At 45.3% G+C, this 18,861-nt stretch overlaps 1 protein-coding gene across 3 annotated transcripts in view; it reads left to right on the plus strand.

Annotated features, from left to right (window-relative positions):
- LOC136587494 (seminal plasma protein HSP-1-like) overlaps positions 1-18,861 on the plus strand; it is an 84,294-nt gene that overhangs the window by 53,350 nt on the left and 12,083 nt on the right. For all 3 annotated transcript variants that reach the window (XM_066586090.1, XM_066586091.1, XM_066586092.1), the window contains one exon: positions 13,215-13,303. In XM_066586090.1, coding sequence (XP_066442187.1) covers positions 13,215-13,300 — 86 coding nt within the window. In that variant the 3' untranslated portion in view covers positions 13,301-13,303. The remainder of the gene's footprint in view (positions 1-13,214; positions 13,304-18,861) is intronic.

Consider the following 18,861-nt stretch of genomic DNA (forward strand, 5'->3'; position numbering starts at 1 on the left):
GCGATCATTGGGAGCTCAAAGGTGCCTAAGAATCCCGGTAGGTCTCCCAGGGTCCTAAGGGAGGCCCTTTTGTTTTCGGTTTCGGTTTCAGGCCTCTTCTCAATTGTAGCGTGCGTCTGGATAGGTCTTGGAGAATGAGAATAGGAGATCCCTGATGAGACAGGTTTCCTGCCTCTCTAGCCTTGCGCATGATCAGTTCTTTTTCTTGAAAGAAATGAATCCTGCAGACCACGTCACGTGGTCTTGCAGGGTCTGTGGATTTAGGTCCCAGCGTGTGATGGATTCTGTCTATTTCGATAGGCTCGTCTGCGGGTCTCTCTAGGAGGCTATTGAAGAGTTTCTGTGCCCATTCTCTCAGCTGGTTGTGCTCTACGCTTTCCGCTAGCCCTCGTATGCGTACGTTGTTCCTCCTATGACGATTTTCCAAGTCGTCCAGGTGGAGGAATAGTTCTGATATTTGTGTAGACTGGTTTTCAATAACTTTTCTATGGGATTCCACCGTATCTAGTAGCTTTTCCTGTGTGTCCTCCACCTCCGTCAGACGTTGGCCCACGTGTATGATGTCTTTTTGCAGTGCTGTTATGTCTTTTTTGTGGAATAGCTCTAGTTTATGCAGTGAGCTGTCTAGGTCTCTTAGTGGGTAAGGAGCGTAGGTGGTCTCTCCAGTCCCATTCTTCACTGCTATCTGGTTGTTTTGGGGAGTTTGTCTGCGTGCGTACTTTTGAGCCTACTCCTTGGTTCTGTGCAGCAGGGGTACTTGTTTGGCTGAGGGGCTCCACCTGGTCTCTCCACTGCCTCATTGGGCTATGAGCCTGTTTTTTCCCCCTAAGCCTGCTGTATTAGGCTGTGTAAGGTGGGGGGTGGTACAGTACCTTCCATGGCTCAGGCGATCCTTTGCCATGCTGGCTGTGGGTCCCTTGGGTGGAAGCCTGCTCCCCTCTGCAGCTCCAGTGTCTCTGTTCAGCTCCTCCAGAGAGCCCTTGCTGCTGCCTGTTCCAGCTGGTGCCTCCTCCTCCTCAGACATGCTGCCGCGCTGCTGCTCTCCAGACCTTCTCTGTCGGCTGCTGCCTCTGGTTGTGAGTGCTGCAGCCGTCCCTGGCTTCTGCTGTCAGCGCTTGTCGCTCCCGACGTCTCCTCGCTGCCCGCTGGATTTCCCGCCGGCGCCATCTTGGGTCTGCTGCGCCCGCCGGCCGCGTCCGTTTGTGGGCGCAAGAAGTGCTCCATTCTGCCTTTTTCTGGTTCAGATAGGCGGCCAGAAGTGCTGTGGGCTCTCCTGCGTCCCATTTTCTCCTCGTTGCTTCTGCTGTGAGCCGGTAAGTTGCTAATGTTAGCTGTCTCTGCCGGAGCCCTCGTTCAGCGTGCCCTACTCCTCCAACGGCATGCTCCGCCCCCCAGCATAGCCATTTTTGAAGAAGTAGACTGTGTGTGGATCTGGACTGATACTGGGTGATGCCAACCATGGAGAAGAAACACAAAACGTGAAAAAAGAATGACCAATGAGAAAGGTAAGCCACTGAGGAGGAGCCATTGGTGTGTGATTTAGAGTGACCAAGCTAAACAAAGACTGCAAATCAGCTGATAGGATAGCCATCTCCATTATCAGAAAAAGTTGATCGACCAATGGGAATCACTTTAAATTCCACAATACACCCAATTGGGATAGCCATTAGAGATGAGCGAGCGTACTCGGAAAAGCACTACTCGCTCGAGTAATTGGCTTTATCCGAGTATCGCTGTGCTCGGGTCTGAAGATTCGGGTGCCGCTGCGGCTGCCAGGTGAGTCGCAGCGGGGAGCAGGGGAGAGCGGGCGGGAGAGAGGGAGAGAAAGATCTTACCTCCTTTCCTCCCCGCTCTCCCCTGCAGCTCCCCGCTCCGTGCCGGCACCCGAACCTTCAGACCCGAGCACAGCGATACTCGGATAAAGCAAATTACTCGAGCGAGTAGTGCTTTTCCGAGTACGCTCGCTCATCTCTAATAGCCATCAAACTGGAAAAATAGTGAGTACACAATTGTTATGATTTGTGACTGCGGCTCATCACCCTCGACTTGTAATATACTTTTATTAAAAAATGTTTTGATTCGCCACTGAAAATGAAGTGTGTGTGCATCCCCCTTATAATCCATTGTCTGCAGTTAGGCATTCAGCTGCTCTAGAAACTAGGAAGTTAGGATGTTTCTTAGCTGTGGTGGAGGGATTGTCTTCACAGGCACAGCCTCCCAGCACTCACACTGCTATCAGATCTGCAGTCAGTGTGTACACAATCTCTGCCTCTCCTGTTTTATTTACCTAACCTGCTTGGAGACACCCCACCCCCACAACTAAGAAATGTCCTAACATCCTAGTTGTTAGAGAAGCTGAATGCCTAACAACAAGCAATGGATTGCAGAGGGGCAGCACTTCAGCCTTGATTTTCAGTGGTACAACTAAAAAATATTTAATGAAAATATATTACAAAATTAATGAAACACTCAGGCTATTAAATGAGCCTATGTTGTATAAAATGTAGGTAGCCTTTAGTATTTCATCAAACACATATGGAAGCTATTGCTCAAAAGATCACAATTTTGGCCTAAATACACTTCGATATTAAACGGTACTGGCAGAAAAGAATGAGGCTATGTCGTGGAATTCCTTTGTGGAACCACGGCTTACTCAATTTGGAATGTTTACACCCTTCCATATTAATTCTGAATTGATTATATGCGCATAAGAAGTTTTCACACTGACACGAGGTTCAGCATGTATAGCTTCCTCAATTCTACTTTATTGTTGGGCGCGTAGCCTGTTTTAAAAGAGTTTAACATATCTGGGCAGGTCAAAGATTACATAGATACAACGTATTGTTTAATTATTGGATAAGCATCTTGCAATTCTTCCATCCTCCGGTCATCTGTTATTGGCCATCAGGTGGTGGACGAGATGAGTGGGTTGTCTTGGACCCACGTGTGGTTCCTTCGATATGATTGGATGTTACATCATGAGTTAATAATAGCATAGACCTCCCATGTTATTCGCGTCTGTTTCCAGTAAAATTGCTGGGGGAATTTTGCGGTATCTAAAAGCGGTACCTTGTCTCAAATGCGGTTAACTGTCTACTCTTTGCTTCTTCTAAATGCACAAAAACAGATGGAAAATGTAACGTGTTTATACTATATATATCTTGTCAGCGTTTTGAGAACAGAAGTTTCATTAGAGGAAGTAGATACATTGGATACATGAAAGAAGGCATATCTATATTTGTATCAGTAATGGAAAAGTACTGGCATTTAGTATACAGAATAAAAACAGGTTCATTGTCCATTACCAAAGGCCCACAGTCCAGAATATAGATATATTGGGTTTCCACTACAGCTAAGCTTGAAATGTGGGAAGAAGTTGTAAAAGATGTACATGATTCCATAATGTCTGTTATAGAGGAATTGACTTGAATGAAGAAACACTTGTAGGCTCAATGGGTTCTAGTGACACCTCCACTTCATCATTGCCCAGGAAGAACTGAATTCCAGGGCAGATCAAAGAAGCCCTCAGTGTTAGAGATGTGAAGAGTTCCAACATCTGACTCATCAGTGTCAAGCCAAAATGCATTGATTGCCTAATGAGCAGTTTAATTAGACCCCCTTGTGGTTGTAGGGTGTACTGCAGAGGATGTGAGAAGAAAAGGTAGAACACAATGTTCAGAAGATTTGGTTGAAAGATACCCCGTTCTTGTTGCTGATTTTGAGGGCAGGGAAGTTGAATGTCAGGTAGATACTGGACTGCAAGTCACCACGATGCCAGGGACCTGTTTTAAGCAACATTTAAAAAGGGTAATCCAGACAGAAACTGGAACTTTAGTAAGATTGACTGAAGTCAGTAGTCTACCTCCACCGGTAGTGGGAGTGGCCTGGATGAACATACGACTATCTGGATTAGGTATTGGTAAATAGGGTATAAGAATTGTTCTACAACCCTTGAGGGCTGATGTATCACTCAGAGCTCCTGCATACTGGCGATCGCGATATCGCAGCGTTTTTTTAACGCGAATATCAATAGGACTTTCTAATGTTAAAAATGCATCGCACAAAAATCGCAGAGCACAAACTTGTGATTTTTGTGCAATGCATTTTTAACACAAAAAATCTTATTTACATTCGCATTAAAAAACCGCAGCGGGAAGGAGCCCTCATACTAGGCATGAATATATTGCGAGAATTGGATCAGATTTTGTTTATGAAAAGGGAGCATCGAACTCCTCAGCAACCAACCCAAAAGATCTAACAATTAATGCAAACATGTTGTATATAAAAAAGTATTTCCAAACATAAAGCCTCGTTCACACGGGCTACAAAATAATCGCTTCAAAACGCATGTATGTGAGCCTCGTGGGCGCCAATGGGTTCTTTCAGGCTACAAAACATAGCAATGATTTTGTAGCCCGTGTGAACAAGGCCTAATGAATAGATTAAGAGTCCCCCAAGACAAATATTGTACCCTGCCCATACTAAAAGGTATTTGAAGTTATGATAGAACTCCCTGGATTGGCTGAAGCAGAATATAGTGCAAGAACTTTGGTCTATATCAAACATGGATGAGTCCCAATGTGACTCGCATGAGGGAGATCAAAGGATATCACTGCAGCCAGGTTTTTCCGGGTTTTTTTTAAATTGCGGATAAAAAGCTAAAAAATGATTTTTTAACATTTCTAGTTATTTTTTTTAATTACTTTATTTTACCATAAATATACTATGGGAAAGTACGGTTTTGGATTACAGGGCGCTTATAGCGACGGTTTTCGTTGGCTTCAGTTTTGGGTTATTTTCCATCCTATGTTTATATTGTTGTTTTATTCTGTAATTTTGTTTTAGTTATTTATGTTTTTTTACTATCTATGTTCCCCATGACGCCATGTAAGACCTCTGGGGGACATTCATTTTTTTATTTTTTATTTGACACTTTCCCACTGTAGCTGGGGCATCCATAGGATCCGCATCCGTAGGAACCCCAGTTACAGGGAAAACATCCCCTGTAGTGACATTAGTCACTGGTAGAGCTGGCCAGGGTCTAGTGTGACCCTCCAGCTCTGCTGTAGCAGGGAATCCCAGCGGTCACATGACCCCCCGGCTCCCACAGTGGAAGTTACACTTCCATTTTTCAGGGAAGAACCCCTCCTGCCTTCTCCTCCGGGTTATCAGCTGTTACTAAGAGCTGACAACCTGTCCTGCCTCTGGTTGATTGCAGAGCAGGATGCTTAAAGCCCCCCCCCTCTACATTAGCAGATTGTGTGAGTGGCCGTCTTATCGGTGTCCTCCACAGATGTAACCAGCTCCCTCATTTGCTAGTGTGGCAGCCTGCATATTGAGGTGGTGCAGATATCTGCCCCCCTGTATCAGTACGTATATGGCCATTGTCAGTGATTGTTTGTTATTATATTTCCCTTTCTGTGATAATTGCGTTTCTTCGTGAACTCCTTTGAGGTACAGCAGCAGGACCAAAGAATCAATCCATAGTAATAGGATAAAGTGTATCAGACTGCTCCACAATGTAATGAGAGGGCTCTGAAGAAGGCCCCAATCCTAGCATAAGCCAACTTTGATAAACCATTCGTGTTATACACAAACAGTAGTTTGTACGGAGTAGGAAACTTTCCTATTCCAAATACAAGGGGCCCACGAAAGAGTCATTACGTCTGCCAGTCAAGCACTACGGCCCAATGCCCACCCGCACGCACGGATTCCACGGCTGAATCCTGCAGCGTAATCCAGCCACGCTCGCAGACTTGGGGGAAAAAAAAAAAGGTTTTCTCCAGTGTGGAGCTTCTCTGTGCCGGACAGATTCTTGCAAATTTAGACGTGGACTTCAGTGGGGGACGGCACAGGAACGGGGCAGTGGGCGAGTATAAATAATACATCCCTCTAGCTTCCCATCACTTCCATGAACAGCACCATAATGTAGTTTACTGTGCTGTTTGGTGGTGACAGCGTCCCTTTAATAGAAGAGATCAAAAGATATCATATGTGCTTTAATGCTTATCCACAAGGAGCCATCTTTGTAACCAGTAAACTCCACACAATAACCTTATATACAACATATGGTGTGTTACCTGTTTAAATTACCCTGACGGGATTCTACATTTATCCCGCCATAGGCCGCACTTGCCTTAATACTCGGTACAACAAGTTGATTCAACTCCTAGCCTCTGAGCTGAAGCTCTCTGGGATGGTTCAGTCCTGCCACACAGTAAACCTTCTTAATTACTGTTGCTCAAGTCCTGCAATTGTGCTCTATATAAAGCATACAGCTGCTCCCTTTAGCTTTCACCCCAGTGAATTTCACAAGAGATCTTGAGGTCAACCGGCCTGTAAGTCCATCTACCCCTCTCCGTGAACCCACCCAGCCTGGAGCCGAGGGTCCATTCACAAGTTTTTTCCATAAAATCTCAATAATGTAAAACATCTAGAATGTTACTCCTGGGGTTTCACATTAAGGATCTCAGGGTTACCCCTCGCATGTCTGAGGCATCCTCCACATGTCAAGCATGCACCGTATTTTATTGGCATAAGGTGATGTGTGATTAACATGCATTACTGTGATATCCGTGAACCCGTCTATAGATAGGACTAACCCTCGTTCTGCTTAATATGCAGGACCGACTAGAAGGAAACTAGCAGGACTAGTGCTACAGAAAACTTGCAAAGGGCAAGCAGCCAATGGCTGTGGCTGATGTTACTAAGTGTGAACGGGAGGAGACAAGGCTCACTGTGCCACCGGACTTTAGTTAGGGAGTAGAGAGCCAGCCTTCATGCGGAGAGGACGTATTTGTATACGCTCTGCGCTGGGAGAGAAGCTCCAGAGGGGACAAACTGGGAGGGAAAGCAAACAAGAGGAAATTACCTTTGACAGGAAGGAATGACTCTGTGGAGTCCTGAGTTCAAGCTGTCTGAGTGCCAGCTGCTAACGAGAATCCGCCCATATATAGTTCTACTAATAAGTCCCTTATTTCACCTCTCATCCTGATTCTACGGACTCTTCCTTCAACTTGGGCCTTGCACTACACCACGTCCGCGTACCAAGGAGGAGAAAACCACCTTTCACCATCACCCCCATACTTCACTGTAGTGGGGAGTGACTCACTATATCGGCCCCATGGGGCTAAACACCCCCCCCCCCCCCAAAACATCACCCCTGGCTTACTATATGCCTCCTAATGGGCCACTGATATGGAGACATTTCGAACAAGCACTTCCACAGATATATGCAGAAAATCAAAATGTTCTAAACCAACCTCCAACACTCAGCAAGTAAACAAACCAAAAAGGACAGACCACCACCAATACCCTTCAATCCACATCCACCTTCCGCACCCCCTAATGAAAATATTGAAATGTCATCAGACATACCATCATCCCCCTCATGCAGCTCAAGCCCAGCTCCGAATGACTCCAGTTTCCTGCAGCATGTGTGATCCAAGAGTTCACAAGGATGATGAGGCACAAGAAACTGGACCTCTTTGACACTTCTATAAATGCTGCCCTGACACAGATCACCAGCAACGCCCAAAAGCTCAACAACTTGGAATTCAGGGTATCCATGGCAGAGACTCGTCTTCACACAGTCCAAGATGGAGGATCTACCCAAGCTGACACATTTAAATCAATCCAGGAAAAAATGGATGAGCTGGAGAATAAATGCAGGAGAAACCATCTCTGTTTCTGGGAAATTCCAGAATCAATCAAGGGGGAGGATCTCCTAAAACTCATCACGAAGGACATTTTTATGAATCTGGGTCTGAAGGACCCTGGGACTAAACTTGGAACTCCCTTCCTTATTAATGGAATGAGTCCACAGAGTAGGCATAAAAAGAGAACGACAAACCCAGACCAGTCATTGCCAGCTTCTTACTTTTACAGATGAAAAACTATCCTGACGGCATACAAATATATGCCCCACCTTTTGGAGGTTCAAAGTAACCAGATCCATTGATTCTAGGACTTTTCAACTTCGGTAACCCAGAGAAGAAGAGCCTTTTACCCCAATATGTAAATTATTGCTGGATGAACCATCAATTTCAGCTACAGTATCCTACAAGATTCCATGTCGACAAATCATTCACCTATGAGGTTCCTGGGTTTGTACGTAGACACTCGTATACTAAGCCAGTAAAGGCAAGCACTTCCATATAAACACAGATACCATAAAGTTCAATTGGATGGAACTATCCCGGGCCTCAGACTCATTCATGTTCTTGATATTAAGATTTTCTTCCCTTTTAGTTAAGACTAAGGAGATAAAACCTTTTTGTGTTCTGGAATCCACTTGATGGTTCAAACTTGTGATCATTTTGGTTTTAGTAGAGGGACAGGGCCCTTACACTCAATTGCTCTTGCTCTAGGGCATAACTGATGGTTAGTATGGCCATAATAATATTTGTTTTAACTATAATGGTTAAAGTGTGATGTTCAACTTGAAAGTAGCTTAGTTATTCTTTTCTCTTGGTCTGTTATTAGACTTTCACTCCCCTTGCCGATGAGTCTCTTAATGTAAGGTGAGGTGAGCTGTGCCTTGCCTCCCCTCTTACTCTGCAGCGGTGATGTTGGTAGCACGTCACTGCTGAGAAGATCAGCCCCCACGTCAGAGGATAGTGAACGGGGATAAGCCCCACCTCTAGAAGGTTCTAGGCACCAGAAGTCATGTTATAAAATGATTTTGAGCTGCGTCACAGCTCAGACAGCAAAAGTACAGCGAGAGCAGCATAGAGAACAAACACTGCAGTAAAGCAGCAAACAGATCTTTAAAGTGGTGGAGTGCATGTCAGGAGGGCACTGCAGCAGGCCGTGTCCACATACTGGGGATCGGCCAGGGGCCAAGTGACCAAATACAGAGAGGCCCTGAAAATCTGGGGGCCCAAGATGGGAATGCACCACTTGGAAGGACAGGAAGGCTCTCTTTCTGTATGTGACTCAGTCCTAGAAGTCAGATAATGGCAGCATTGACCTAAGACAAGGAGCAAGTTGCCCAATACATGATGCCAGTCTCCATTAGACTAAGTGTGCACACATAGGGACACTGACAGAATGACATATGTCACTGAACTCTGAAATTACAGAAAGCTGAGTTATGGAGAACAAAGATGGTTAGTAGTGAAATCCGAAATACGAAGTGACTTGTTGTTCACTTGGGATGGAATTATTCCGCAGGATGCAGCAGACTGTGCCCTCCTATGGAAAATTCTGCAGCAAAATCCAAAGTCTAATCTGTGGATTTTAATGTGGGTTTTCGAGGTGGCAAATTCTGCTGCATGTTGTTGAAATATTCCATTCCTTGTGAAAGATCACATGTAGGGCCCACTGATGATAGCAGATACAAATACTTTTTTAGACTTACCTAGCTTAACAATGTACAAACTGGCCCTCCTGGAGTCACAGATCCCTGAGGGAGAAGTTAGACAATAGAACTGACTCCAAATAACAAAACCACATCCCTGATGGGTTCTCAGGTGAGTGTTGTAAGTGTCTATAATTGGAGTTGGTACCATACCTGACACACTTGGTTTAGCCTGGTTTACTGGGCATGAGTGGACAACTTCACCAGGACCAGAACCATCTTATGCTCCAAGCCAAAGAAATATCCACTGCTTCCCCCAGTCATATAGACCCATAGCCCTCCAAAATCAAGCCTATAAACTGCTAAATAAAATTTTAGCTACCCAACTTTTGCCAACAATAATGTCAGAAATGCAATCAAGAATAATCGCAAATCCATAGTCGATTGAAAAATCCCCGCCTCCAGAAAGCGCTGCCTCTGATTGGCTGAACGCTGTGGCCATTTAGAGGCAGTGCCCAGCTGTCATTGAAAGGCAGCGCTTTCTGGAGGCAGGGATTTATCATTCCCCGGCCTCCAGAACAGAGGAGACGACTGCCGGGGCCGGAGAGAAGAGTTAGATGAGTTAATCTTTTTTTTTTTTTTTCCTACTTTTTTTTTTTTTACAACTACCCATGATTTTCAGGGAAGGACTTATATTTCAAGCCCTTCCCCGAAAATCATCGCCATAAACCCACTGCTTTCGATGGGGCCACAGCAGTGTCGGCCCCATTAAAAGAAATGGGATAGCATCACAGACTTCTACCAAAGCTATGGCAGCAGATTCCTTCATCCCCGCAGTCCCCACGGGGATGAAGGAATCCCCTGCCATAGCTGTAACAGCTGTGTCAGGGGAGTGCAGTGTTCTCTCTATGTTTTCAATCAGGCTAGCGCTGCTGCCGCTGGCCCCATTGAAAGCAATGGGCGATATCGCAGATTCTTCTTTGCGATGTGAGGTTACTGGGAAAATATCGCAAATGAGAATGAAACCATTAAAAGATCATTGGTTTCATTATCATGCCTTTTTACTCATTCTCGCATTGCAAGGCTAGCGGATCGCCAGTGGATGTTCACCCTTAGTCTCAACCCAGAAAAGACTTTTGATAAAGTTTCTTGGCCCTTTTTGCATGGAAGCATGCGAAAACACAATTTTGGGAATATCTTGGTTTCCTATCTACAATATCTCAATGAATAAGCTACAACCAGACTAACCGTAAATAGCAAAAATACCCCTCTAATGGAACGCTTTAGAGGTGCACACCAAGGCTGCCCCCTTCTGCCCTGTTTTTCAAAATTTCAATTTATTCCCTTTTATAATCTATCAAAACCTTACTCATCTGCTTTGAAACCCATAGTACTACAGGTCCCAGGAGACAGGTTATAGAAGAAGTGTTTTGAACTTCGAGGCTGATCCATTGCAGCGCAGTGAAAAAGGGTTTTTTACTTTATACTATTATCTATACCCGCTTTTTGTACTAAAAACCGGGGTATTCCCTAAAAACTGCAGCTCTCCAAGAATTTGGATAAGTGGAAGAAACCTCTAAAGATACCATCTTAAAGCCTACCTGGACTCGAGGTGCAGGCGGGACATTCATACAGATGTTCCGCCCGGCACCGGGTAAGTTGAACTGAATTTTCTACATTTTTGGTGTTCGTGCATGACGTGTGAGGCGCTCTGCCTGATTTTTTGTTACTCATCTGCTTGGGAGTTAAGATTGGTAGAGAATAAATAAAGATGGCGGTAGAGATGAGCGAACGTGCTCGGCCATGCCCCTTTTTTGCCCGAATACCGCGATTTTCGAGTACGTCCGTACTCGGGCGAAAAAATTCGGGGGGCGCCGTGAGTGGGGGGTTGCAGCGGGGAGTGGGGGGGAGAGGGAGAGAGAGAGGGCTCCCCCCTGTTCCCCGCTGCTACCCCTCACTCACCCACGGCGCCCCCCGGCGACCCCGAGTACTTTTCACTCAAGTACTGAAGTACTCGAAAATGGCGGTACTCGATCGAGTAATTACTCGAAATGAGTACGTTCCCTCATCTCTAGATGGCGGCCTTCACAGACAACCTCCTTTTGGCCATATTAGACCCTCACCAGACACTCCTGTGTTATATGACATACAAACCAAAGAAGCTCTCTCTGGTTAGAAGCTTAATCTGTGAAGTGCTCCTCCTTAAGGGCCCTAGCTGCCCTGTTTGGGGGAACAATGTGCTGGTACACTGAAATACTATGCAACTCTCTAATCTTGGATTTCAAATCATCAAATACTTGTCCAAATCATAATATGCCAACTTCAATAAACACAGGTGGTCCAGAAAGCCTTCAGACCCTTTCACTTTTTTATAATTTGTTATGTTGTGGCCTTGTGCAAATTAAAATACAATCCCATTTTTTCCCCATCATTCTTCACTCAATGACCTGTAATGACCAAGTGACAACAGAATATTAAAAATTACATTGTCATAAGTATTCACACCCTGTACTCAGTTATTAGTTGAAGTACCTTTGGCAGAGATTGCAGCCTCCAGTTTTCTTGAGTATTCTTTCACAAGCTTTGCACCCGTTTTTTGTTTTTTTTTTGCCAATATTCTCTGTAGATCATCTCAAGCTCTGTCATATTGGATGGGGGCCATCGGTGAACAGCCATTTTCAGGTCTCTCCAGAGATGTTTCATTTGGTTCAAGTCAGGGCTCTGGCTGGACCACTCATGAATATTCACAGAGTTGTCTCTAAAGCGGCTCCTGTGTTGTCTTGATTGTTTTCATAGGACCATTGTCTTCTTGGAAGATGACCCTTCTGCCCAGTCTGAGGTCTGATGCGCTCTGGATCAGGTTTTCATTAAGAATATCTCTGGACTTTGTTCCATTAAGCTTTCCTTTAACCTTGACCAGTCTCCCTGTCCCAACCACTGAAAAACACTCAACAGCATAATGCTGCCACCACTAGGCTTCACTATGGGTATGGTATTGGGCAGGTGATGGGCGGTGTCTGGTTTCCTCTAGACACAGCACTTAAAATTGAGGCCAAAAGTTCAATCTTGGTTTCATCAGACCAAAGAATCTGGTTTCTCACAGTCTGAAAGTCCTTTAGGTGCTTTTGGCAAACAACGGACAGACTCGTGTGTCTGTTACTGAGGAGAGGCTTCTTTTTTGCCACCCTCCCATGCAGCCCAGATTGGTGGAGGCTGCAGTGTTGGTTGATCTTCTGGAAGTTTCTTCCATCTGCAGACAGAATCTTTGGAGTTCAATCGGAGTGACCATTGGGTCATTGGTCACCTGTTACCAAGGTCATAAGTTAGTTTGGTGGGTCAGCCGCTTTAGGAAGAGTCCTGGTTGTTGTTCTTCCATGTAAGAATTAAGGAGGCTGCTGGGCTCCTGGGAACCTTCAGTGCAGCAGGAATATTGTTGTAGCTTATTCAGCTCTATTCCTCTACATCTCAAGATATCATTCTAGGAGTATTGTACAGGTTGGGCTCTGATCACATCATTATCTGTAAGAGGCGGCTCCGACCAATGGCACTGAATAGTCCTATATTGGCACATAGTATGTCGTGCATAGGTTCCAGAGTTAAAAAAGTGTACCCAGCAGTATGTTTTCTGGGTTGCCTCCATATAGAAATGTGTAATTGAACGTGTTCTTTTATACAGTTAAAAGTATACAAACATATGCAAGTGACAAAAGCCAAAGGGAGACTCTTTTGGCCTCCGTCGGTATTATATTGGCCTCTTGATACATATGAAATATGAGCCGGGTGAAGAGTGAAAGCTTGTAGTTGTAGCCATATCCCAAAAAACTTACTTTCTGGTCTAAATATACCCAAATATACTGTATGTCCAAACCAATGTGTATCAAAATTGTTACCTTTCACTTACTTTTGTTTCTAGAGAGAAGTCCAGATGACATGAATTCACCTGACTCCATTTATGAAAATATAGAAGGCAAAGAATCAAAAGACACGCCGCCGATATGAAAGGTAAGGAGGACCTAAGGAGAGCGGACACTGAGACATAAATACGCTAACCTCTTACTATTATATATATGCACATATACATAATGTCAGCCCATAGCTCCAATCAGCCAGAGCATTATAGTACCGCTCCCTATCTTTCTTGGCCTTTGCCTGGAACACGCCCTTAAGCCTCTTACATTCCGCTTGGTCGTTTTTAAGGCAGGCTTTCGCCTTCGCTTTAAGGACCTATGGGGACGCCGGTATCCGACAACAGTCTTTGCGGTTTCACGGATAGCGTCTCTTGTGACATTCCAAGCTGCCTCTGGTTCATCTGGGATATTGCCCAGGGTGTGGGACCGGTTTTCGATTGCGATGTTGTATTGACGTTTGAGTGCTGGTCCGCTGGATCTTCCCTCAGGGCATCAACGTTTAATGAAGGTTGTGATCTGGTCTTATGGGACAGACAGCGTGGAACTGCTATTTCGGCAACAAGCAAACGGTGGTCTGTGTTTGCTGGAGCTTCTGCCCCGCGGTATACTCGACACGATTTGACAGAATTGCAATGACGAAGGAGTATATGGTCCAGTTCCTTTTTTGTATGTCCATCGTTGGATATCCAGGTAAACCTGTGAATGCTACGTCTCTGGAACCAGGACCCTGCCACTGTGAGGCCCATTGAGGCACAGAATGACAGCATCCGGTGTGAATTGTCGTTGGTTGGGCCTTCGCCAAAGGGTCCAACAACGTCTTCGCAGCTAGGAATACAGGGACCTGAGTGTGCATTCAGGTTGCCGAGCACTACGATTACATCATGCTGAGGGACGGACTGCACGGTGGCAGCAAGCTGGTCATAAAAGGCATCTTTGTCTACAGCTGTGCGTTCTTCAGTTGGTGCATATGCCACAGTGATGGACATGTGACCATGACGATGAATAAACCTGGCGTACAGCAGACGCAGAGAGATCAGATGCCACATTTCTATGGACTGATTTATGGGAGGGCGAAGGATCAGTGCCACTTCCTGGGTGTGGTCCAAGCCACCAGAGTGTAATATGGTCTGAAGTCAAACAGTCAAACAAGAGCAGCATACAAAGCAGTCGCCAGAATCCGAGGGTCCTCAGGGACCAGCCGGCATACGCCAATCCACAAATCTGATAGCAGCCCTTGTACCAACCATGATGAGACTCTTCAACGCTGGTGTGAACATTTCTCATCTGGCCTAAACCATTTACCAGCTAATCCATGCCATGACCTCAATGACCTCGCATCCGTTGCTGTGGATGACCATTCTGTGCCTACGGATGCTCTGTCACGAGAAGAGGTCCGTTCTGCTATTCAAAAAATTAGATACAGACGCTCTGCCGGCTCAGATGGCATTCCACCTGAACTGCTGAAATGTGCAATTGAGCCAATAAGCACTGCTTTACATTAGCTATTTCTGCGCATCTGGTCTTGTGGGAAAGTCCCAGTTGAATAGAAGGAGGGCATCATCCTCACTCTGTGCAAGAGGAAGGGCCCAAAAACAGCTTGCACTAGCTACCGGCCGATAACGCTCATTTCGGCTCCTGGCAAGGTCTTTGCGCACATTCTTCTCTCAAGGATACAACCACTTTTGACCTCCAAGCGGAGACCCCAGCAGTCAGGCTTCACAGCAGGCCGCTCCACCATAGATGCCATACTCGCTCTTAGGCTTCTCTCAGAGATACATAGAGAATTTAACAAACCGCTCCTCAAAGCGTTCAACGCTGTTAACAGAGATACCCTCTGGAAGGCCTTGCGTGGCATTGGCGTCCCCACATCCCTTCTAAACCTACTAAAAGACATGTACCAGGGCACATCCACCAAAGTGCGTATCAACAGTTCACAACCTCTGCTAGTTTTGAGACCTCGTCTGGTATTCGACAAGGTTGTGTCTTGGCTCCCGCACTCTTTTGCAGGGCCATGGACTGGATTCTTCAGTGTAATGTCCAATGAATTGGGGTCACTCTTCCAGAGTACCACTTTACCAACCTGGACTACGCCGAGGATGTTGCACTCCTGGCTGTTGCATCTAATAATTTGAGACATTCATTGGAACTGTTCGATTTTTAGGGCGTCCTGTCTTGGGCTTTACATCTCCTGGCAAAAAACCAAGCTGCAGAATCTAAGAGCCGGCGCAATCCCTCCGGACCTAGATGTAAACGGACAGAGTAGATGCTGTCAGTGAGTTTGTGCACCTCAGAAGTGTTCAGCACACAGATGGAAGGGCACTTCCAGACATCCTGCGGAGAATAGTGCTAGCAGCCTCGGCGATGAGGTCCCTGGATAAACTCTGGTGGAGGCAGAACATAGCACTCAGGACTAAGATCCGATTCTACCAGACCCACGTAATGTCAATATTATTGTATGGCTTGGAGACCTGGATCTTGCTGTCGCAAACCACTGAGCGTCTGGAGTCCTTTCACATGTGATGCCAATGCCAGATTCTCTGTGTCCGTTGGTATGACTTCATCAGAAACAGCGAGATACAGGCTCGCACAGGGCTTGAGTCAATCACAGAAACAATAACAAGGAGATGACTTGCACTTTTTGGTCATGTTGCTCGGTTGTCAGAAGCTGTCCCAGTCCACAGTGCTCTAACCGCAGCAATTGATAGGAAAATCGAGAGACGACCCCCTGCCTGATGGTGGAGGCCTCCTGGTCATCCGCGGCGCTCATGGGTGCAGCAGATAGGCAATGGTACTTCCTCCGACATTAACACCACATGGAACAATGCACTTGGTCGTGGTCATTCTAGATCGGCGCTACGGACCCTCATTGTCCAAGCTAGATAACTAACATAACTCCCAAACGACAAATGATTCTTGTAGAACTCCTCTCATGACAACGCCTGGGAAAATCACTATTGTCTCATGGGGGACAATGGCCTCATGGCCTCCAAGAGTCGTCATAAATACAGGTTTTGGTCAGCTTTTTTATGCAGTTTTTAAAGCTACAATCAGATGTGGATCAAACGGGAGAAAATGTACAAACAACCAACACCACTGCTTCTTTTTAAACCCTGGTTTAGGTAAAAACTGCATAAAAAGCTCTGCACAAACCTGCAGATGTGACGCTTCCCGAGGCACTCTAGGGGCTCAATTGCCATTCTTTCTGATGTTAATTCTGCAGGGTTTGGTAAAGGTTGACGCTCTTTGTGGTTGTTGTGATCTTTTAATCAAAACATCTTTATTAAATATTCTTTTTATTTTTTTAAGGATCGCCAACCGCGTTCTTGACCATTCCAACACGTGGGGCGTCCGTACATGCAGGGGAAATAAGAGGCGGATTACGGACTCTGTCAGTGACCATAAACTTCACTTGGCAGCTGTGTCCGTGATTGTCACTTAATGGGGATCAGCTGTATATTCACTTAAAGGGGTTTTCCAATCACAAGTACTGTTGGTGATGTATCGTCAGGAGAGGATGGGGTTACATTGAAATCAATGGAAGCTGTGCCTGCAATTACAAGCACCGGCCACTATACAGGAGTTGGAGCAGCAGCCCACTCAGCTGATCAGCTGAGTTCCCGAGTGGCAGACCTCGTCTGATTTAACTGTTGATGGCCTATCCTGAGGATACGTCACCAATAGTATTTGTGCCTGAAAAACCTACAGGAAAACATACAGTATTGCATTTAATCAGTCATTCCTATCTATGCAGGGGAACTACAAAAGCCTCACTAACCTCCATCTTATGGCCAGTTCAAATGCTCTCACCGTGTTGCTATGTCTTAAGGCCCATTTAAACAGCGATTCTTTCTCAAAATTCGCTCAAAGCCATCTTTTGAGCAATAACTGTTGGATATAAATGCACAGATATCAAGCTGTTTTCATGCACGATTCATTACTCGCTCAATTCTGCTTTTCTAGAATTGAGCAATGAACTCTTAGCAGTGCAGGCTGTTATCACAGCCGGCAGCGCTGATAAGATTATTTCAGCTTGTGTACCACTGGTAGTTCACAGCGAGATGCGAGCTGTAACCGTGCAGAACAATGCAGCTGTTTGCTTATGTAAACCAGCTGTATTGTTCGCCGAGTGATAGCGGCGGTGTCCACTGTGCCTGCATAGCTCTTAAGTAACTACTTGGTTAACTATCCGGCGTCTGGATGTATACATCACGCATGTGCCCAGCTCCGTCACTCCTTAACGTGTGTCATAACATCGCAACGGCTCCATTAAAGTTCAATGCGCAAGCGCAAGACATCGGGATTCAGTGTGCATGCACAGAACATCACGGACTTAAGAGGACGTCATGCAACTCCCAACGCATGCTCAGTAATGATCAGAGTCATACAGACTCCATTTTGGAGCATGGCAAATCATGATATGGATCCACAAATACTTTAAATAGTTATCCAGATCACATAGACACCAGTTTGAGGTCTAACACCATATATTTATTGTGTACTTCACCATAGTGCAAGAAAGTCATCACAAAAACGGACTATATCATCAATTATCACAAACTGTTAATAAGTTTATACATTTCTATACACTTTTTATACACTTTTTACAGTCATTGTATCCACAATGATCATAAGATATTTATGGTTCAAAATATTTTTATTGGTTTTATCTTGTATACAATAACTTCTTTTATCAAATAAATCAAAATTGTTACTAAGAGAACTGTTGTTGAGCTCTAGTCTTTGATTCTCCTCGAGTGTCCATGTATCTTCTGTGAACTTCTCCCCGATTACCGGGGTGAGAACCATCGCCTGCGGTTATTTACATAAATCTCTCAATCTCTCAAAACCGGAGGGTGGGGGAACATATAAATAGCATAACTGCTTATCGTACATTTTCACTCTAATTGTATTTAATATAAACCAGCTCAATAGTATATACTTTGGAGAAAGAGAAAAATTTCAATAAAGAACGAAGGTGGAAATAAAAGAGAGTTGGGGAAAGAAAGAAAGAGAAAAAGGAGAGGGGGGGGGGTGACGTATAGGAGGATATAAGGAATATGTATAGGGGGGGGGGGGAAGGGACCGACCTAGTCAGCTTCTGTTTGTGTATATGTGGCTCCCCTACTCTTGGGAGCCCGTGGCAACCAGTTGTTGGCGTACCCGAGGTGGCGTGGTGGTTCCATTCGCCACCCATGTGATCACCTCCTGTGAGTCTCGGCGCTGGTTCCATTCGAACCAGACTGATAGATACTTATTATATCTCAGCTCATCTCTAGCACATATTTCTTCTAAATGCCTTATGTTGTCTAGGGCTTCCAGCCACATTATCCGGGAGGGAGGGGATGTAGACTTCCATTTTCTGGGTATTACCTGACGTACTGCTAGGATGAAAAATCTTAATAATGAGTTCTTGGCCTGCGCCAATGATCCAGGAAACATTGACAATAGTGTAAGTTCCGGAGTCAGATGTATCTGGTTGCCACTGACCCAAGCATATAGGGTACCCACCTCCTGCCATAGAGGGCCTATCATCGTACATGACCACCATATATGGGTAAGCGTACCTTTTTCTGAGTTACATCTCCAGCAGACATCCGAATGTTGGGGGCAGAATCTGGCCAAACTCTCCGGTGTCCTATACCATCTCGTTAG

Source organism: Eleutherodactylus coqui, chromosome 13, assembly GCF_035609145.1.
Source record: "Eleutherodactylus coqui strain aEleCoq1 chromosome 13, aEleCoq1.hap1, whole genome shotgun sequence".
NCBI lineage: Eukaryota > Metazoa > Chordata > Amphibia > Anura > Eleutherodactylidae > Eleutherodactylus > Eleutherodactylus coqui.